At 44.3% G+C, this 23381-nt stretch overlaps 1 protein-coding gene across 3 annotated transcripts in view; it reads right to left on the bottom strand.

Moving 5' to 3' along the window:
• Nucleotides 1–23381, bottom strand: part of MCM3AP (minichromosome maintenance complex component 3 associated protein) — a 65520-nt gene that overhangs the window by 11431 nt on the left and 30708 nt on the right. For all 3 annotated transcript variants that reach the window (XM_066369959.1, XM_066369961.1, XM_066369960.1), the window contains exons 17-23: nt 21984–22136; nt 20193–20390; nt 17832–17900; nt 17609–17746; nt 15419–15569; nt 1526–1784; nt 823–920 (exon numbers count right to left, since the gene is read on the bottom strand). In XM_066369959.1, coding sequence (XP_066226056.1) covers nt 823–920; nt 1526–1784; nt 15419–15569; nt 17609–17746; nt 17832–17900; nt 20193–20390; nt 21984–22136 — 1066 coding nt within the window. The remainder of the gene's footprint in view (nt 1–822; nt 921–1525; nt 1785–15418; nt 15570–17608; nt 17747–17831; nt 17901–20192; nt 20391–21983; nt 22137–23381) is intronic.

Genomic DNA, 23381 nt, shown 5'->3' with positions numbered 1-23381 from the left:
GCGTCGGCCCAGCGTGCGGAGGACCCGGGTTTGATTCCCGGCCAGGGCACACAGGAGAAGCGCCCATTTGCTTCTCCACCCCCCCCTCCTTCCTCTCTGTCTCTCTCTTCCCCTCCCGCAGCCAAGGCTCCATTGGAGCAAAGATGGCCCGGGCGCTGGGGATGGCTCTGTGGCCTCTGCCTCAGGCGCTAGAGTGGCTCTGGTCGCAACATGGCGACGCCCAGGATGGGCAGAGCATCGCCCCGTGGTGGGCAGAGCGTCGCCCCTGGTGGGCGTGCCGGGTGGATCCCCGTCGGGCGCATGCGGGAGTCTGTCTGACTGTCTCTCCCTGTTTCCAGCTTCAGAAAAAATGAAAAAACAAAAAACAAAAAAAAAAAAACCTTAGGCTTGCCTAGTCAAGGCACATATGAGATACAATCAGTGAACAACTAAAATGAAGCAACTATGAGTTGATGCTTCCCTCCCTCTCTCTAAAAATCAAATAAAATCTTAAAAACAAAAAACGAAAAACGATGAGCCTGAGCAGGTGCAGTGGATAGAGCGTAGGACTGAGATGCGGATGACCCAGGTTCGAAACCTTGAGGTCCCCGCCTTGAGCACGGGCTCACCAGCTTGAGCCCAAGGTCACTGGCTTGAGCAAGGGGTCACTCAGTCTGCTGTAGTCCCCCAGTTAAGGCATATATGAGAAAGCAATCGATGAACAACTAAGGTGCCACAACAAAGAACTGATGCTTCTCATCTCTCTCCTTTTCTGTCTCTCCCTTCCTGTCTGTCCCTTTGTCACCAAAAAAAAAAAAAGAAAGAAAAAAAAAGAAACCTTACCTTATTTGTGCCTTGTAAATCATTAATGGAATCAGGAATCTCAATAACAGTATAATCTGAAATCAGCTTAGCTGAAACCAAATCCTGTAGCATCAGACCTTGGAAAGAAACAAAAGGTCACCTGTCTTTCGCTCAGTCTGCATATGAGTGATCACATCTCACTGCACTGACCCCAGCTAGCCCTACTCCCAGTCACCACAGTGGATGCTGTCCCCTGACTCGTGACATCCCAACTCCAGCACTTCCTCAGACCTGGGGCTCAACCTATTTATTTATTTATTTTTTTGTATTTTTCTGAAGCTGGAAATGGGGAGAGACAGTCAGACAGACTCCCACATGCGCCCGACCGGGATCCACCCAGCACGCCCACCAGGGGAGAAGCTCTGCCCACCAGGGGGCGATGCTCTGCCGCGACCAGAGCCACTCTAGCGCCTGGGGCAGAGGCCAAGGAGCCATCCCCAGCGCCCGGGCCATCCCTGCTCCAATGGAGCCTTGGTTGCAGGAGGGGAAGAGAGAGACAGAGAGGAAGGGGGGGGGGGCGGGGGTGGAGAAGCAAATGGGCGCTTCTCCTATGTGCCCTGGCCGGGAATCGAACCCGGGTCCCCCACACGCCAGGCCGACGCTCTACCGCTGAGCCAACCGGCCAGGGCCTCAACCCATTTATTGAACATGCTGGTTCCTAAACAATATTGTCTTTACAAACCATCTTCCACTTCCTTTTCCACGGTGTCCTCCCCCAGGCTGGGCATAAGAACCACCAGCGGCAGTGCAGGCTCGAAGGGCTTGGCCAGCAGGAGCTGCTTGAGCTGCAGCAGTGCAGACACCCAGTACACATCCTCCTCTGCCATGTCCTCGCTCTTCACTTTGGGAGCAAGCAGCAGCATGAGTCCACTGGCTCCCAGGAGCTCCTTCTGTGTCTCCACTGCATCAAGGGCACCATCACTGAGAGGACCATGGGCTACCTGGAACAGCACTCAGATCATTAGGATGGACGCACCAGGGGACGACTCTGCAGTGAATATCAGCCCCAGAGTGAGCACAGCCAAACTACACTGCGCTTTGGGCCAGCCTCCCTCCATGAGGCCATGAATTAGTGCTAGACACATCAGATTAACAGTAATTCAGCCTCCAGCTAGAATTGTCTTTGAGCATGTTACTTTCAATTTAATAGTTACCCTTAAACAGTTATAAAAACAGGTAAGTCCATAATGACACAAAAAGGGGAAGGGAAGCCTGCAGCAAACAAGGGGTTTCAACCCATTTCTAGAAAACAGTGTGGAGATGGGAACAATAACTAGGTGGGGAAGCAGAGGAAGCTACATTTGAGAAGCTACAGACATGCTGTGGAAGGACCCAGGCCAGCTGAGCCTGCACAAGCCCAGAGCACCAAGGACTTGTGGCACCAAGAGTCAGAGACCAGGTTCAGAACCTAGAGGGGTGAATCACATGCAGAGCAGTGGCCCTATATGTCATTATAGAAATTTCTGATAACACCTACCTGCAGGTGGCCTGAAAGCATAACCTGTATCCTAGGCAGGAGTCTGTCCTGAGAGGATCCAGACACAGGGGCATCCCTGGACAGAGTGGAGGGTACTTGGCACGGGTCACCTCTTACTTTACACTGAGAGCACCAACAGCTGCTTAAGGAGACAGGATGAGTCCTGTCCAGAAAATCCAAACAGCCCAGGGAATAGATGCCCAGATTCTGAAATTTGGATGTCCCCTAAAGAGGATGGCTTGCCATTCAGTTTCCCTCCATTCCACCCCAAACACAGAGCTTATGGCCATCCTTTTAGGGCTTCACTCAGGTATGGCAGACAGCCTCAAATAAGGTATCTGAGGAGAGCCTCCAACATAAGAGAGTAGAATTAGAGAAAAAGAAACCCAAAGGAAACAAATAATGCATAGAACATAAGAAAACTTAGAAAAATTTCCTAATTTCTTCAGACACGTAAGATCATGCATCCAAAAATAGAAACAAAATGATATGTCAAATAAGGATAAGAAAAAGGAAATGAAATATATATGGAACAAAAGTTCAATAGAACATTTGGAATATAAAGTCAAGGAAATTTCCCAGAACACACTACAGAAAAGCAAGATAGAAAACAGAATAGAAATTTGCTCCGGCCAGATGGCTTAGTTGGTTGGAGTCTCATCCCAAAGCACAGAGGTTGCTGGTTTGATCCCCAGTCAGAGCACATACAGGAACAGATCAATGTCCCTGTTTCTGTTTCTCCCTTCCTCTTGCGCTAAAAATCAATAAATGTTAAAAAAAAAAAAAAGGCAAGAAAATAAGATAGAAAGGATAAGAAGCTCAGAGGATCATCTGATGAGATCCAGCATATGTCTAATGGGTTCAAGAGAACACAAAAAAAGAGAATGAAAGCATTTATCGTAAAGATGCAAAACATCCCAAAAGCAAAACAAGAATCTTCAGCCTGGAAGGACCCACAAGACCAGCACAATGAGTGCAGGAAATTGGCACCAGGTACACCCAAGTAGATTTTCAGAACCATGGGACAGAGAACAGGCTTCCAAAAATAAGACGAGGCAATTGAGAAAGGAACAGGAATAACCTCAGACATCACAATAGCAACACATGATGCTAGGTGACAGTGAAGCAAAACTGTAAGAAAAATAACTTTCAACCCATAATTCTACAAACCTAGCCACACTATAAAACAAATGTGAAGGTAAACACATTTCAGACAAGCAAAAACTCAAAACATTCTCCTGTGCATCCTTTCTTTGGCAGAAACTGGAAGATATGTTCTATCAAACAAGAGACTAAACCAAGAAAAAACATTGCTGCTATTGTCAAGAGCAGCACTGAATAAGTATCATACTTGGTATGTTTCAAGCCCTGTTCCAAGTACTCTATATATAAAACTCACTTCATTCTCAAGCTATATGGCCTGGGACAATTTGTTTTAAGTTCTCTGAGCCTCAGTTTTCCATTACTAAAATAAGAATAATCAGTAAGAGTATTCATCCACAGGTGGCACAAAGACACAAGGAATTTATCTAATTTAACTGGGACCCTATCGATATGCAGGCCCCAGCAGCATCCACACCCTGGGACATGCTATCAGCCCAGAGAAGAGCAAGAGGATGGCACTTTCTTAGAGGAAAGGATAAGGTGAAGTGACAGAGCATTTGAAAAACTATACAAGGTTATATACTAGGATATATACAGCCCACCTGGTGGCACATTTGAGTAAAAACTGAGAGATACAGAGAAGACTGCATAAGAAAGAAAATGAAGCAACTATTATCTGCAGAAGAAAAAAGAAATGTAGTCACAGAACACCTGCTGGTTTTGGGCAAGTAGCCATCACATAGTCATCAAAATGTGACCCCAGTAACTGAGGTAATATAAAGTGATGATGGAGCCACCCCAGGAAAATGGGGAAGGCTGAATGGGATTGAGATTTACAAGTTCTCTCAACTAGCACAGTGGGAAGCTACCAAAACAGCACCAAAATCCCACCTCCTAGTACTCGTGCCTTTGCACAGTCCCACCGTAAGTATGGGTTGGGCCTAGTAACTCACTTCTAAAAGATATAATCAGGCCCTGGCCAGGTAGTTCAGTTGGTTGGAGCCTTGTCAGGATACACCAAGGTAATGGTTTGATCCTCCATCAGGGCACATACAGGAATCAACTAATGAATGTATAAATAAGTGGAACAACAAATGAATGTTTCTTTCTAAAGTTAATAAATGACAAAAAAATAAAAGTAAAGATAAAGTAAAGGACACAATCAGATGTGTGACTGTCACTTTTAAGATTAGGTTATAAAGACATTGCCCTCTTGCTCAGCTAATGGAAGCCACTGTCATGTTGTGAGCTGCCTGATGGAGAGGCCCATATGGCAGAGAACTGAGGAGGCTTTTGGCCACAGCCTATAAGAAACTAAGTTCTTAACTAACCAGGTGGGGGTGCAATGGATAGAGCACCAGAATGAGACGCGGAGGACCCAGGTTGGAAACCCCGAAGTCGCTGGCTTGAGCATGGGCTCATCCAGCTTGCGCACGGGCTCACTAGCCTGAGTACAGGGTTGCCGGCTTGAGTGGGATTATAGACATGACCCCATGCTGGCTAGCTTGAGCCCCAGGTCACCAGCTTGAGCAAGGGGTCACTCGCTCTGCTGTAGCCCCCGGGTGAAGGCATATATGAGAAAGCAATCAATGAACAAGTAAGGTGCCACAACAAAGAATTGATGCTTCTCACTCTCTCCCTTCCTGTCTGTCTGTCCTATCTGTCCCTCTCTCTGTCTTAATCAAAAAAGAAAAAAAAAAGAAAAAAAGTAAATTCTTGCAACAACCACAAATGACCTTAGAAGAGGACCCTCCCTCAGTTAAATAAAGCCTTGGCAGAAATCTTGATTTCCACCTTGTGAGAAACCCTGAGCCAGAAGATCCAGCTAAGCCAGTGGTCCCCAACCATTTTTGGGCCACGGACCAGTTTAATGTCAGAAAATATTTTCACGGACCGGCCTTTAGGGTGGGACAAATAAATGTATCACGTGACCGAGACAAGCGTCAAGAGTGAGTCTGAGACGGATGTAACAGAGGGAATCTGGTCATTTGTTAAAAATAAAATATCATTCAGACTTAAATATAAATAAAACGGAAATAATGTAAGTTATTTATTCTTTCTCTGCAGACTGGTACCAAATGGCCCATGGACTGGTACCGGTCCACAGCCCGGGGGCTGGGGACCACTGAGCTAAGCCACATCTGAACTTCTGACCCACAAAAACCACTAGATAACATGTGTTATTTTAAGCGGGTAAGTTTGGGGGTAATCTGGTATGTAGCAATAAATAAGTAATACACCTGCTTTAATGGGAAGTCAGTGGAGAATATCTAATGTGGATCAATTGAAAAACAGCAGTGTAAACAAGTGATATGGAAACACAAAGGAAATCAAGTCCTAGGGAAAGGGACAGGAAATGGATAAAGGCCACCGATTCTCATTATAAATCATGTGGTATGGTACTATCTGACTTTTTTTTTTTTTTTTTTTGTATTTTTCCGAAGCTGGTAACGGGGAGAGACAGTCAGACAGACTCCCGCATGCACCTGACCGGGATCCACCCGGCACGCCCACCAGGGGGCGACGCTCTGCCCACCAGGGGGCGATGCTCTGCCCCTCAGGGGCGTCACTCTATTGCGACCAGAGCCACTCTAGCGCCTGGGGCAGAGGCCAAGGAGCCATCCCCAGCGCCCAGGCCATCTTTGCTCCAATGGAGCCTTGCTGCGGGAGGGGAAGAGAGAGACAGAGAGGAAGGAGAGGGGGAGGGGTGGAGAAGCAGATGGGCGCTTCTCCTGTGTGCCCTGGCCGGGAATCGAACCCGGGACTTCTGCACGCCAGGCCGACGCTCTACCACTGAGCCAACCGGCCAGGGCGGTACTATCTGACTTTTAAACTACATACAAGTATTACTTTAATTAAGAATCTTAAGAATACACAGAAGACAAGATGGCACTGGAGTAGGCGAACGTACCAACTCCCAGTTCCCAGAGCCAAAGTGGATTACAAACAAATTTTAAGAACTATCATCTGGAAAAACCAACTTTGGACTAAACTAAGAGGACTCTTCAACCAAGGGACACTGACGAAGCCACACCAAGACTGGTAGGAAAAGCGGAAACGCAGAGAGGGCTGCCCAGCTACCCAGAGCGAACGGCAGCCGGGAGAGACTCACGCGGTGGGAAGTGAGTTTAGCAGAGGGGAGGGTCCGGGTAGGGGAGGGTCCTGAATCCCAGGAACAAAGCCCCAGCCTGCAGCCCCAGAGCCTAGAAGAGGCGTATGGACAGTATTTAACTGGAAACAAGACAGAATACTGTTTGTGAGAAAGAGACTGATTTCTCAGACCCAGGATTCTTCTTAAAGGCACCGCGCAGAATGCCTCTCTCACAACCACTCAACTCGGGGGGATGGGGAGAGAGGAGAGGACCGGAATAGCAGGAAGAGAGTGTAATCTAGGAGGCACAGGGAGAAATATTTTGGGAGACAGCAACCCTAACCCCTGGGATGAGTCACTCCCCAAATCTGAAGTGAATATTTCCCCCAGAAACAGCAATACCAGCAAAGGGAAGCAGGACTCCAGCCAAACAAGTTCTCCTGCAGCACTCAGAGCAGAGTTGCTTAGAAGGAGGGAGCTTTCGGGTCTACAGTAGTGAGTCTTTGGGTCTGAGCTACAGCGCCCGCACCCACACAGCTGAGGGCTTGCCGGAGGGCGGGCGGCAGCAGGAGACAGAAGAGCGGTTCTGTTGGCAGGGGTAGAAGCCGGGTGGCCACCACTGGGCCCAGGTGTGAGCTCAGTCTTGCCTGGCTGGGGAGGAGGGGGCATACAAAAGTGGTCAAGCCCAGCTGCGGGCCGCCTATAATCCAGCCTGTGGGAGAAGGGCGGGAGCCCTGGAAGGGGTGGAGACTAGCCCTTGAGCAGGAGCGCAGGAGCACAGCCTTGCCCTGCCCACGGAACCGATGCTTGTGGACTGACTTGGGAGCCGGCTCCTCCTGTGGGGATGGAGCCAAAAGCCCAGGACAGGCCAAGACCTGCTACTGAGTGTGGGCATGCAGTCCCGCCTGGCTTGTGGAGCCAAGGCTTGCAGCTGTCCCACGAGCGGGCTCCTCCTGCAAGGGCGAATCGGAAGCCCGGAAACAGGCGGAGACCCGCAGCTGAGCAAAGGTGCTGCCACTGACCTCAGGGCTGAGCATAAAGCCACCCACGGGGGCGGAGCGAAGGCCAAGGCCACCAAGGCTTGTTCACCCGAGCAAATGATCACAGCCACCCCGTGAAGGAAAGGCGGAAACCACAGCAACAGCCCCAGTGGGAAGGCACGGGCAACGCCCATACCCAAACGCCCTATGCAGAAACAGCAGAGGGGGTGGCGGGCCTAGAGACAGACCATACCTAGGGAACAGAGGCCACACCCAGTGGACACCAGTGGCCAAGACCTTCTTTTACACAGAGAAGATGAGAAGGTAGAGAAATGCAACACAAATGAATCAAGAGAAATCCCCTGAAAAGGACCTGAATGAAACAGAAATAACCAAATTACCAGCTGCAGAGTTTAAAATAATGATTATCAGGATGCTCAAAGATATTAGAACAACAATAGATGGTCATTACGAACATCTAAATAAAGAGATAGCAAATATAAAAACAGACATTGAAATAATAAAAAAGAATCTGAAATGAGAATACAATATCAGAAATGAAGAACACAATGGAAGAAATTAAGCAGGATGGATGAAGCTAAGAATCGAATTAGTGAGTTAGAGGACACGATAAATAAAGGCACGGAAGCAGAGCAGAAAAAAGAAAAGAGACTCAAGAAGTCTGAGGAAACTCGAAGAGAGCTCTGTGACAACATGAAGAGAAATAACATCCGCATCATAGGGGTTCCTGAAGAAGAAGAGAAAGAACAAGGAATAGAGACTTTGTTCAAGCATATCATAGCTGAAAACTTCCCTCAATTAAGGCAGGAAAACATCTCACATGTTCAGGAAACACAGAGAACTCCATTAAAGAGAAACCCAAATAAATCAACACCAAGACACATCATAATTAAAATACCAAAGCTAAGTGATAAAGAGAAAATATTAAAAGCTGCTAGAGAAAAAAAGACTTATCACCTAAAAAGGAGCCCACATAAGGATGACTTCCGACTTCTCAACAGAAACACTTAAGGCCAGAAGGGAATGGCAAGAAATATTCAAAGTAATGCAGAACAAGAGCCTACAACCAAGACTACTTTATCCAGCCATGCTATCGTTTAAAATTGAAGGAGAAATAAAAAGCTTTCCAGACAAAAAAAAAAACTCAAGGAATTCACTACAACCAAACCAAGGCTGCAAGAAATGATAAGGGGCCTGTTGTAAACACATCAAAGGAGAAAAAGAATATAGCAAAAGAGGAATACAATTTTAAAGAATAAAAAGGCAATAAACAATTTCATATCAATAACCTTAAATGTAAATGGATTAAATGATCCGATCAAAAGACATAGGGTAGCTGCGTGGATAAGAAAACAGGACCCAGCCTGACCAGGCGGTGGCGCAGTGGATAGAGCGTCGGACTGGGATGCAGAGGACCCAGGTTCGAGACCCCGAGCTCGCGAGCTTGAGCGCAGGCTCATCTGGTTTGAGCAAAAGCACACCAGCTTGAACCCAACCAAGGTCACTGGCTCCAGCAAGGGGTTACTTGGTCTGCTGAAGGCCACGGTCAAGGCACATATGAGAAAGCAATCAATGAACAACTAAGGTGTTGCAACGTGCAATGGAAAACTAATGATTGATACTTCTCATCTCTCTCCATTCCTGTCTGTCTGTCCCTGTCTATCCCTCTCTCTGACTCACTCCGTCTCTGTAAAAAAATAAATAAATAAATAAATAAATAAATAAAATAAGAAAACAGGACCCATACATATGCTGTCTACAAGAGACACACCTTAGAACAAAAGATACACATAGACTGAAGATAAATGGATGGAAAAAAAATTTCATGCAAATGGAAATGAAAACAAAGCTGGGGTAGCAATACATATATCAGACAAAATGGACTTTAAAACAAAGACTATAGTAAGAGATAAAGAAGGTCACTACATAATGATAAAGGGAGCAAGCCAACAGGAAGATATAACCATTATAAATATCTACACACCTAATATAGGAGCACCTAAATATATAAAGCAGACTTTGATGGGTTTAAAGGGCGAGATCAACAGCAATACTATAATACTAGGGGATTTCAATACCCCACTAACATCACTAGACAGATCCTAAAGAAAGAAAATTAACAAAGAAACAGCAGACTTAAAGGACATACTAGATCAACTCAATTTAATAGATATCTTCAGAACCTTTCACCCTAAAGCAGCAGAATATACATTCCTTTCCAGTGCTCATGGTACATTCTCTAGATTAGACCACATGTTAGGGCACAAAAGCGGTCTAAAAAATTTAAGAAGATTGAAATCATATCGAGCACTTTCTATGATCACAATGGCATAAAACTAGAAATCAACCACAACAGAAAAACTGAAAAATACTCAAACACCTGGAAACTAAATAGCACGTTATTAAATAACGAATGGGTAAACAATGAGATCAAAGAAGAAATTTTAAAATTCCTAGAAACGAACGATAATGAGCATCCATCAACTCAAAATTTATGGGACATAGCAAAAGCAGTCTTGAGAGGGAAGTTCATAGCATTACAGGCATACCTCAAGAAGCTAGAAAAAGCTCAAATAAACAACTTGACCCTACAGCTAAAAGAAATAGAAACAGAACAGCAAGGAAAGCCCAGAGCTAGTAGAAGGAAGGAAATAATAAAGATCAGAGCAGAAATAAATGAAATAGAGGCTAAAGAAACAATACAGAGGATCAATGAAACCAGGAGATGGTTCTTTGAAAAGGTAAACAAGATCGATGAACCTTTAACCAGACTCACCAAAAAAAGAGAGGACTCAAATAAATAAAATTAGAAACGAGAGTGGAGAAATAACTGACACAACAGAAATACAAAATATTGTAAGAAAATACTATGAAGAACTGTACGCCAAAAAATCAGACAACCTAGATGAAATGGACAAAGTCCTTGAAACATATAATACTCCAAAAATTAATCTGGAAGAATCAGAAAACCTAAACAGACCAATTACAACAAATGAGGTTGAAACAGTTATCAAAAAGCTCCCAAAAAAGAAAAGTCCTGGGTCTGATGGCTCCACAAGTGAATTCTACCAAATATTCAAGGAAGAACTAACTCCTATCCTTCTCTAGCTATTTCAAAAAATTCAAGAGGAAGGAAGACTCCCAAACTCCTTTTATGAGGCGAGCATAATTCTGATTCCAAAACCAGGCAAAGACAACACAAAGAAAGAAAATTATAGGATATTCCCTGATGAATTTAGATGCAAAAATCCTCAACAAAATATTAGCAATATTTACTTATCGTTTCCACTATAAAGACTGATGTCTTAGGGACAACTGCTGATGAACTATTTCAGCAGTTCCTCCTTCTTTGAAGACTTGTGTGTCAACATAGAGCTCCACATTTTATAGGACATACTCGAGCTCACTCCACACTCCCTGGAGCTTTAGCACAAGGGAATGCCCTTGTTGATCAAGCTACCCAAAAGAAAATTATTTGGAGCAACCATGACAGATCGAGCAATTCAATCTCATACTATTCATCACCAGAACACTGCAGCCCTGTGTAAACGGCTTCAACTTTCTCAGGAAGCAGCATGGCAGTTTGGTAAATCCTGTCCAAGGGGTCCTATACTACAATCTGTCCCTTCATTTGGAGTTAACCCTCAAGGACTTCTGCCAGGACAACTTTGGCAAATGGATGTTACTCATATACCTTCATTTGGCAAACAGTCCTATTGTCCACGTTACAGTGGATACCTATTCTGGATTTATAGTAACCTCTGTCAGAACAGGACAGGCTGCTAAGCATGTTATAGCTCATTGTCTGTATGCATTTTTCTATTATTGGATTTCCTAAACTGGTTAAACTGACAATTCTCCTGCATATGGAGCAAAAGCCTTTACTGTATTTTGTCAAACCTTTCGAATTATGGGTATCTCTTACAATCGTTAAAGTCAAGGTATTCTTCAAGTGTACCCAACAAATATTTTAAGGTCAATTTTTAAAACATTTTAAAGGGGGGAGTCATATCCTGGAACTCCTACGGGTCTATCATATCATGCTTTTTACTTAAAAATTTTAAATTTCTTTTGAATGCTGATGAACAGGTGATGCCAAATCTTCTCCTGCAAACTTCTACCTTCTTTTATTTGATCCAGCTAATAACACTGTTTTGTCTTTTTCTAAATAGCTCCAGAAATATGAAAAAGGTTTATATAGGCGGATGGGAATCCTCAAACGCCTCAGAGAGATCTTCTGAGCATGGTCTTTAAGGTACCAAGAGGCAGAAAAAGCCCAAAAGAGATCAGGGGAACTACCAGCTTTTAGGATATGCCCTTAAAGGCTCCAACGCCCCAAAGAAGTCTCATAGGAGTCCATCTGGGTCCTGCTTCAACAGTGAAAAGGAAGGTCATTGAGCTAAAGCCTGCCAGGCTTACATGCCTTTGCTGTGAGGAAAAGGGACACTGGAAGGTAGGCTTCCCCCTTGCTCCTCTAAGGGAGATTCAGTCTCTTCCAGCCCTGCTCCAGCCACCTATGACCTAACCTTGCCGAGAATGCTGTGGTTTGCCACTGAAGGCTGAAGGTGCCCAGGGCCGACGGCCCCATCTATGACACTGTGGACGAGCCTAGGGTATTTATTCCAAGAAGTAGGTAAACTGATCTCATTTGCACAAGGGCCACTTAACTATGTCTTGCCTGAATAGTCAGGTTTTTTATTCTTCCCTCAAAGTTCTCTGTTGTGGGTGTTGATAGTCCTATTTTCTGCTACTTTGTTCAATATATAGTGTTTCCTTTATTCCTCCTACCTCAATGCCCCACTCATATTTCAGGCTGGGACCTACTCCTAATTTAGAGCTCTCTCTCCCCCTTTTGCCAACTTCTTTTGTGAATTTACCTTTGTCACCCAGCTTAGTGTATCCCAAGGTTCTCTTTACCAAGCCACAGTCGCAGAGCTCCAGGGAAAAGCACCCTGGTCTCATCTCTCCAGACAGAGGAGAACAGAGGCTCCATCTCCACACATGCTGCAGATGGCTTTTCCAGTCTACCTGAATCATTACCAGCTAGAAGCAGCAGTCATTGGGACTTGGATGTGAGCTGCAAAGTATAGAATTGTGACAATTCCAGTGCCATGCGGACTTTTCCTGGACTCCTGGCTCCTTGTGATAGCTCCTAACGGACTGAACTGGGGTTGTTTTGCATTTGCAGGGATTTGGAATGGTGTTGGTGCCAACTTGTACTTGGTGAACATGTTAAGGACACTACTCTTTTATGGATTCTTGTTGTATTGGCCAAGAGTTTGCTTAAAGGCTTTAATCACAGTAAAAAATATATATATGACCGGATAAAGAAGATGTGGCACATATACACTATGTTATACTCCTCAGCCATAAGAAATGATGACATCGGATCATCTACAACAAAATGGTGGGATCTTGATAACATTATACGGAGTGAAATAAGTAAATCAGAAAAAGCCAAGAACTGCATGATTTCATACATTGGTGGGACATAAAAATGAGACTAAGCCCTGGCTGGTTGGCTCAGTGGTAGAGTATCGGCCTGGCATGCAGAAGTCCCAGGTTCGATTCCCGGTCAGGGCACACAGGAGAAGCGCCCATCTGCTTCTCCACTCCTCCCCCTCTCCTTACTCTCTGTCTCTCTTCCCCTCCCACAGCCGAGGCTCCATTGGAGCAATGATGGCCCGGGCACTGGGGATGGCTCCTTGGCCTCTGCCCCAGGCACTGGAGTGGCTCTGGTCGCAACAGAGCGACACCCTGTAGGGGCAGAGCATCGCCCCTGGTGGGCGTGCCAGGTGGATCCCGGTCGGGCGCATGCGGGAGTCTGTCTGACTGTCTCTCCCCGTTTCCAGCTTCAAAAAAAAAAACAACAACAAAAAAAAATGAGACTAAGAGACATGGACAAGAGTGTGGTGGTTATGGGGGGGAGGGAGAGGGGGGGAGGGAAGGAGGGAGAGGGGGAGGGGAGGAGGAGGGGCACGAAGAAAACTAGATAGAAGGTGACGGAGGACAATCTGACTTTGGGTGATGGGTATGCAACATAATTGAATGACAAGATAACCTGGACATGTTTTCTTTGAATATATGTACCCTGATTTATTGATGTCACCCCATTAAAATTAATAAAAATTTATGTATAAAAAAAATAAAACATTAAAAAAAAGAATCTTAAGAATAAAGAGAGACGCAACAAACTAATTGTCCAGTAGGTGAAGTTTAACATTGTAATCATAGGCAAAAAGGGAAGAACGTGTACCAAGATATTACTATTACCTCTAAATGGTGATGGTATGGATGGCTCTTACCATCTTTATAGTTCCTTTATATTTCTTTGTATTTAAAAAGTTTTATACTTGTATTTCTTTTACACTTGGAAACTATAATAGATTCTATTAAAATGGAAAAACAAAAGAAACAAAACCCCTATAATCAAACTACAATTTGAAGAAGTTTCAAGAACAGAGGGTCCATGGACTGGAGTGTCACAGCAGATGACCAGGTATCATAAAGGCGACTTGGTTAGGAAGAGGAGAGACCTGGGCAGTGCAGGCTTTAACGTCAGTACATGGGGAAGAGAGCTAACTTTCACTTAGCCCTCTGGGCATGCAGCACAGCTAGCCCTCAAGAGATTCTGGTCACCACATCATAAAAGATACCACATCGAGGCCCAGAGAGCTGGCCAGAGCAGCAGCTATCAACACCAAGTCTGCTCAACACTGAATTCCACACTTTCTTCCCTGCAATACTGTTTTCCAAGTAAACAAGATACGCATCTGTTTTATTAATGTACACATACACTGAAATCTAAAATTCATTTATGCAGGTTTGAATCTAATGAGGAAACAGGTTCTCATGAAATAAGACTTTGTCAGAGAACAAGTTAAAGTATTTTACAAATATTTATAAAGAACAAATTTTCGAACTTGTATCAGAAAACTGAAGACAACCTGAATGTAAAGCAAAAACAACTAATCTGAAATGTCCAATACTGAATATATGCATATAATAGCTGGGAACTAGTTTAGTAAAAACTAAGATTAAAAATTAATCTTTTGCTAAAACCTGATGTTATCAGGAAACTATTCTAACAAAGATGTCAGTAGTTAACAAACCATGTGAAATGTAATAGTTACTGCATTTTGTGAAATGCTCTGTTTCTTATCTCTCTTGGGTTAATTACTAGACACAAATATAGAGTTCAGGGCTTCAGAATAATATGCAGAAGAGCATAAGTGCATCTATGCATTTGTCAGGATAGTTCTGAGATTTCACCAAGTTCTCAAAGTAGTCTATGACCAGAGATAGTTAAGGTTCATTGTGCTGCTGGACTGTAGCCTGGTATCTCACACCAAATAGGGGTCCATGGGATGTCATCAAGATACAGGAAGAAGATCCTGGCCGGTTGGCTCAGTGGTAGAGTGTTGGCCCAGAGTATGGATGTTCCGGTTTTGATTTCCAGTTAGAGCACACAGGAGAAGCGCCCATCTGCTTCTCTACCCCTCCCCCCTGCTTCTTGCCCTCCCCCTCTCTTTTCCCCTCCTTCAGTCATGGCTCAGTTGGAGTAAGTTGGCCCCAGGCACTGAGGATGGCTCCATGGCCTCACCTCAGGCACTAAGAAGAGCTAGGCTGAGCAAGGGAGCAACTCCCTCCCTTGGGTAGAGCATCACCTTCTAGTGAGCTTGCTAGGTGGGTTGCAGTCCCCATACATGCAGGAGTCTATCTCTACCTTCCTTCCTTTCACTTGGGGAAAAAAAAAGACACAGGGAGATACAGACATGATACTTGTTTCTGAGCTTACCATTCTTTCAAAATCACTGCAGGCATTTATGATTCCAGTGATGTCTGGATTGCGTGAAAATAAGAAAATCATAGAAGTAAATATGTGAAGTGATTGTAACTCACCTTTATACACACGTTGACAAAAATTGTCTGATTCCCTTTGTTGCTCAGGCCATTAAACAGCGTGAGTGTCTGAATCCCACCAGAATCACTGCATGTGTCATCCAAGCGATCACCTCCCATGAACTTGACTTTTAACCAATTTGCTAGAATTCTGCGAATAAAAGAAAACAGCACTTGAAAAAGAATTCTATTCTAAATCTAAACTATTCAGATTTTCAGGAAAAGATGTTAGAAAGAAATACCACACAGATGTAGGTCCACAAAAATTTTATTGTGAGGTTTGGTCTGAACAAAACTCTACTGGGTTATTTATTTGGGTAAAAGGCGAGGGCACTCATGGAACTGGTTCATTCTAATGTGATTTATGAATCTAAAGCACTAAGAAAAGATAATGAGCAATAGAAAAGATCCTTATAACCCAACCTATGGTGGCACAGTAGATAAAGCATTGACCTGGAATGCTGAGGTCACCAGTTCGAAACCCCAGGCTTGTCCAGTCAAGGCACATATTAGAACCAACTACTACGAGTTGATGCTCCTTCCCCCACCCACTTTTCTCTTTCTCTCTCTTTCCCTTCCCCCTCTCTAGAATCAGTAAAAAAAAAAAAAAATCCTTCAAGTTTAAAATATAAATGTGTTACAGAATCAAATTTCTCAAGCCTGAGACCTTAAGAATTCTTGGGACATATATTTCCTAATAAATTAGCAAATCAGAAGACAGCTATTTTAAAAAATCAATCATTTAAATACTTTTAAAACACCACAACTCTCATCTATGCTTAGCTGTCTTATGAGATAAGCTTTTTGACTTTCTTTTTCCTTAGTCCACATGTGTTCCTACTTAAAAAGTAATGTGTTCACAGAACTTAATATCCTCAAACATTGCTGATTGAAATTGAAAATGATACAGCCACTATAGAAAACAGTTCACCAAATCTTCAAAGACTTAAAAGTTATCACACAAGCTAGCAATTGCACTCCTAGGTAATAACCAAGAGAGCTGCTAACATATGCCCACTTATACATAAATATTCATAGCAGCATTACCATATAACCAAAAAGTGGAAACAACCCAAATATGACAATCAACTGATGAACAAATAAAATGTGATATATTTTTCATCTCATGGAATATTATTCAGCCACATACACACAGACACAAAAGAACTGATACATGCATTACAACCTAGAAAACATGTATGCTAAGTGAAAGATGCCAGTCATAAATATAATCATGTATGATTCCAGAACAGGCAAATGTATAAAGAAAGGAAACAGATTGGTAGATGCCAGGGGCTGAAGGTAGGGAGGAATGGAGAATGCTAATAGATATAGGGTTTCTTTTCAAATTAAAAAAAAAAGTTCTGGGATTAAAGCATGGTGATGGTTGTACAACTCTGTGAATATACTAAAAACCAGTGAAATGGACACTTGAAATGGGTGAGATGTATATGTGAATTACAGCTCAATAAAGCTGTTTAAAAAGAAAAGTAGTATGTTTTATAGTTGCTTTAAAGGCATGGAAGCAATCTGGTCGCCCTGGCCAAACAACAGATGACTTCACTAGTTAGAGCATCATCCTGAAGTGCAGAGGTTGCTGGTTCGATCCCCAGTCAAGGCACATAGAGGAACAGATGTTCCCCTCTCTCTCTAAATATCAACAAATTTTAAAAAATTATTTAAAAATAAATAATAAATTAATTAATAAATAAAAGTATGGAAGCAATTTGGTTATAGAAAATAATGCCATGTCAATTTTTTGGACTTCTTTTTTTTAAATGACAAAGTTTTTTTCCTAAGGAAAAAATAATGCAGCTAAAGCATAAAAATTGTAAACTGTCTTCTCCAAGATTCTAAAATGAAATGGGCTCTAAAAATTACTTCTTAGCATAACTTTAAATAACAATCAACTCTGAAATGCTTTTGGACAAAGGCTACTGTTAAATTTACAGAATAAAAATTTAAATAATCTACTGTCAACTTCAAATCACAAACAAAAGAGACTGCAAGTCTAAGCACCAAAACAAACCTACACATCAGTGTTCCCACCATGCACAAGAGGAACACACCCCTCTGACACCCTAGCCACCCCTTGTGCTGCTCCACTGCCCAGACACTCTCCGGAACGGTCACTCCACCTCCCTAGACTGCTTTCTCAGCATCAAACCCCCGAGGAAACCCCTCCCTGACCTGCCAGGACTCCCTGGGAACTGTTCTTCTCCACAGTCAGGCAACATCAGCAATAGCTTCCAAAACACATGCTCCCTCCTACCAGGGAGGTGCTCAGCCACTAGAGACGACAGGTCCAGGGGCGCCCAAGCTGCATCACTGGAAGGGACAGAAGATGGCAGGTGAGCTGGTGGTGCCTGAGCCCCAGGGTAGGAGCAGTGCACATGGCAGGGGCATGACAGACCTCAGCAGCTGCTGGTGGAAGTGCTGGACTTTCAACTGGTGCGCAGTCTTGTTCCTGAGCCACCTTAGCCTATGAAGAAAGGGAGAACAGCACTATTATCAGTGCCCATGGAAGGAATCTGATAAGTACTTACTGACGTTTTCAGTAAAAGTGGTTAGTATGTGCAGGTGTGAAATATTTAGGAGATGAAGAAAACTTCTTCTGATAAATGGATCAGCCAGAGACCTGTTCATTCCACAGATTTCAAGTAATTATCTACCATTTGCCAGTCATAGGAGATAGCAGTAAACAGATAAAATTCCTGCCCTTTCGGGTACCCAGTCATAGGGGAAAACACACCTCTCCAAGTGGATGGCATGGTAGGCATGTGGGCATGCAGTGGTCTCAAACAGGGTGGTCAGAGAAGTGACATGTGAGCAAAGGCCTAAAGGAAATAGGGGAAACAGCATGACTATTTCTGAGGGAGAGGCAGAGGGAATAGTTATGCCACGGCAGGAGTGAGCATGTGTGTAGAAAATGAGTCCAGGGCCTGACCAGGTGGTGGCACAGTAGATAGTGAGACTGAGATGCAGAAGGCCCAGGTTCAAAAATGCAAGCTTGCCAGCTTGAGCGCAGGCTCACCAGCTTGAGCACAGGGTTGCTGGCTTGAGTGTAGGAACATAGACATGACCCCATGGTCTCTGGCCTGAGCCCAAAAGTCACTGGTTTGAACCCAAGGTCACTGGCTGGAGCAAGGGGTCACTCACTCTGCTGTAGCTCCCCAGTCAAGGCGCATATGAGAGAGCAATCAATGAACAACAAAGGAGATGCAACAAAGAATTGATGCTTCTCATCTCTCTCCCTTCCTGTCTGTCCTTGTCTGTCCCTTTCTCTGTCACAAAAAAAAAAAAGAAAGAAAGAAAATGAGTATAGGGAGAGCAGTGGGGGACAACAGAGGTGGGAGGTGAGGGCAGCCATGCAAGGACTCAGGGAGCAGCAGAGAGGTCAAATAGAGACATGAGGTGACCTGACTCAACTGTGGTGGTGAGAGGACAACAGGATGTAGGGGTCAAAGGTGGAAGCCGGCAGACAGAGGTGGTGAAGGCAGTGCCCCAGATGATAGGTCTGAGTCCAGATGCATGACTTAAGCCCAGGGAGGACAGGCTGCATCCTGTGAGCCAGGGAAGGACCTTGGATGAAGATTAGGTTCTTAAGTTGGGTGGGAAATTGGATACAGGAGTTTGGCACACAGGAGCCTTAGCACAAGGGGAGTTATGAGTGTGAAGGACAGAGATTACCAGGAGAGGGGACAGAATGGAAGAACAGAGAGCAGGGGGCTGTGTTGAAAGTGGAGAGCTGGGCAGAGACAGATGAAGCAACCACAATTCCAAGAGGAGGCCGGGCCAGTGCTAAAGCTGCCATGGGTCAAAAAGGAGCCTGAGCGCCCTGACTACAGAGTGTGTCTGAGACAGGTCACCGCTATTGTCCACCCCACTTACAGATGCAGGAACAGGACACCTCAGGAATCTAGGCAACTGCACAGTTTGTTGGAGCCAAATGAAATCCTGGAGATGGTTTTCAGAGAAAATGTCCTATGACAGCCCAAGGGAAGGTGAGGCACGCCATGAGACCCAGACAGTGCATTGCTGCAGTCTCTCCATGTCTCCTTCTCCAGGGCTCCCCACTGGGAGGCCCTACTCAAGAGGTGACATTGGCATGGCCTGAAGAGAAAGGCCAAGCCTGGCATGGCTAGCATTGGCTAGCTCAAGCAAAGACCTGGGCAGGGCCCCAAGGAACCACACATGCTTATGGTGACTGGGAGGAACAGCAGGGGGGGCCATGCCAAAGGGGCATAGGAGGGAGCCCTGAGTGGAGAGACTGGAGGCTGGAAGGTGGAGTCTCTAAAATGCTCCTCTGGAAGACAGAAGAAGCAGTGTGGGTGGTAGGGGTGATGTGCGCGAGGAGGCAGCAGAAATGACAGACGCAGAAGAATTCGGACATCCAGGAAACAGGAGGTAGGAGTGAAAATGAAACCACGTGGACCTCAGGATACACCAATGAGAATGGACAAGACATGTCCATATTGGGGGGGGGGGGTGAGGGGGGCATGGTGTAGTCTTAGACCGGGAAAACCAGGAGTAAAATAGGTAGTTCCAACTAAAATTCAATTACCAGGAACCTGTGTTTTAAGGATAAAAGACATATAAATCAGAGCAGACAAAGCAACCTCACATCCAGAACTGGAGGGAAAGAACACCTGAAAAACCGCAGTCCTGCATCTGTCTTCACGCTCTCTGACTCTACCCATTGTCCCTCCAAATAACAAGTGGGTTGGGGGTCGGGGAGGCATGTAGCAGGCACTGCAGTAAGCTGAGCACTGACCTGGTGCAGGAGATGCCCACTTTTCCTGCGTGGCCCAGATCCAGAAGGCCCTTGGCCAGGCTCTCCTCAGCCATGGGACACTCTGCACTGGGCACCAGTGCCCTCAGCCGATCGTTCACATCCACACAGCAGGGCGCGGCCGGGAAGGCCCGCATCTGGCGCCTTAGCTTCTTCCGGGCTGCAACAGCTTCCCTCCACCTGGAGGACACATCAACAAATCATCGCTGCGTATGTTAAACACTCACCACAGGGACATATGCAAAAACACACTCCAGCACCATTAACACAGGAACTCATTTTTTGACAATATGTTCAGTCTTTTTCAGCAACAGTCCTCAAACTAAGAAACTAGAATAAAACTTGACAGCCTGACCTGTGGTGGCGCAGTGGATAAAGCGTCGACCTGGAAATGCTGAGGTTGCTGGTTCAAAACCCTGGGCTTGCCTGGTCAAGGCACATATGGGAGTTGATGCTTTCTGCTCCTCCCTCCCCCTTCTCTCTCTCTCACTCTCTCTCCTCTCTAAAAAATTAATTAAAAAAAAAAAGAAAAAAAAAGAAAAAAAAAAAACTTGACAAAAAAAAAGAAAGTTTAAAAACAAACAACAATCCCAGGCATGGGGAAGCCTGACAGTAAATAAGTGGTGGTGAGCAAAAAAAATTACTGAACTTAACAGCTAACCCTGACTGCTATCTGGAATCCAGTTTGGCAATATGAATCCAATGCAAGGTACGTAAACCTTCTGACCCAACAACACCACTGATGGGAACTTATCTCCAGACACATGTGCACTGTGTACACAAGGATGGTTACTACGTACTCTTTGTCATAGCTAAAGAGAGAAATCCAAGTGAAAGCTCATCCACAGAGTCAGGTGGGTCATTTACGCTGCCACTGACAACGGGAAAGCTGACTTGCTGCTGTGATCAGGTCTCCACCTCCAAGTAAATGGAGGAAAGAACGGCTGAGCACAGAGCTGCGAACAAAAAAGAACAGAAGGTGTCTGGTGTGTACACAAGCAGCTGCTGCTTCTGAGGAAGAAGATGGAGTCTCTCGTGGAATGGAGACTCACAGCTTACCATGTTCCCTTTCATATCGCTGTAACTGCCAAGACCAGTATTACTTAAATTTTACATGAACTGAATTACCATACAAAACATGTAACACATATACACCCACTTTAAAGATTAACGATGAATCAAACACCCATGTCCTTCCACCCAGTTGAGAAGCAGCACCCATGACACCTGTGAACCCTGCTCAGTCACACCCCAACACTCAGCACAGTGGTTACCCCTTTTTGTTCCCCAAAGTAACCACTGTGCTGAGTGTTGTTACATTCCTTTTTTTTTAGTGTTATCTCCAAAACAACCTATTTGACTATACACTGCTATGTTATATACATTTCCCTAAGAATTCCTTTTTTATTATAAATTATGTTAGCACACAGCTATTTGTTTCACCTATTCATAACCATTTCCCTGTATCTAGTACAATGGGTAAATAACAGAAAACAACCTATAATATACTGTTCACAATAACTAGGGGATATTTTATAGCTTCATATTCATTTTGAAATATATTGTGAGCAGTATATTTGCCAAATACAGAACAATCCCACCCCAATCTAATTCCTTACTTATCCCCTTATTTTATCCTTACATTATGCCCTTTAGGAAGGAATGTGATGTGTGTGTCTGCATCTCTGCATGTACATAACTGATCATATCTGAAAGTATAATCATTATAAAAGACTCCTGCATGGATTTTATCTGTAAGAGCATGTGACTCACCTCTGAAGATACTTGCAGTAGCACTGAAGTTCCTGGAGGGTCTCCTTTGCAGTCTGGAAAATCTCCTCTCCAAGAAACAAGTCCACTAGATGGGCACAAACGTCCTCACAGCAACGGGCCATTCGGACCCTCTGGTCTGTCTCCACTGCACTCCTAGGGAACAGGGCCATCAGCATGTGAGACACTATACCCAGGGCCCACACACAGTAAAAGCTTGCCTTAAAAGTACAAGAGTCTATATCCTTTAGATTGAAACATAATTATGTCTTTGCTACAAGAGAAGCTTAAGATTTTCATTTTACGTAATGTATAGCCATCTGGAAAGAATCACCAAACAACAAACATAACAGAAAAAAAGTAACAAGAACGGTACAGGGTACTAGATCACAGGTCCAATGGGGCCCTTGGAAATAATCCAGAAATAAACCTTACTTAATAAAATGGTTAAAAAGTTTAGTTCTTTAAATGACCATTAAGACATCTTAGCAGTATTTGATGTTTGCATTTAGAAGTGTCTCAAGTACACAACTGGCAGCCTGCGGTCATACAGTGGTGGGCCACAGACAAACCAGGATCTATAAGAGAGATTTTTACAAAATTCTATTAACCAAGAGAGCAAGAAACTGTATCAAATAATTTAGTCACAAAATGGAAGTAGCTTAAACAGGCAAATATCCATTTCCAACACCCACCCTCTTGGGTGAGGTTCAGTCTCCTGGAAGCAAGGAGAACATCATGTTCCCTGCCCATCAATGAATCTTGGGTTTATCTATCTCCTAATATCCCTTTCCTGGGATTAAGAAAAGACATATATCCATAATTTGTGAGGTCTATTACTTATAGTACATGAGGAAATAGATTTCCAATGAATAGAGATGGAAAGAAATAGTAATGAAACAACACACTTCTGCCTTCGGGCTCTGTTCCCCATTTACACTGGGAGCTGTGGTCAGTTCAGTACTAAGAAATCCATCTCCTTCAAGGCTATCTCGAAGACCTTAAGCATGAGGACAGATTTACCTGAACAACTGAACCTCTGTCTTCCCTGAAGCTTGGCATGGAAATCAATAAAGCTCTTAAGTGAGGTAGCACCAAGAAGTATTTTAACATATGAAACAAGAGAAGGATCTCCTACTTGAGAAAAACTAATGATAAGTAACTTGGTATGAAGACTGCTGGTAAATTCTCTTGCATACACATCCCCACACCCAGGGCAGGGTCCACAATGAAGATAAGAATGAAAATGAGGCCCTCTCTGGAGGCAACAAACATACAGGGATGATGTGCTAGTGTTTGGCCATCCAAAGATGTGTGTGCTCCTTGTCAAAGTGAAACCTAGCTAGCCTGCGCTGCACCAGCCTAACCACAGGGCCAGAATGACCCTCCTCCCTCCGGCTG

This window comes from Saccopteryx leptura, chromosome 2 (assembly GCF_036850995.1).
Source record: "Saccopteryx leptura isolate mSacLep1 chromosome 2, mSacLep1_pri_phased_curated, whole genome shotgun sequence".
Classification (NCBI taxonomy): Eukaryota; Metazoa; Chordata; class Mammalia; order Chiroptera; family Emballonuridae; genus Saccopteryx; species Saccopteryx leptura.
Note: the sequence above shows the minus strand (reverse complement) of the source record. Positions and strands in the feature narration are given on the sequence as shown.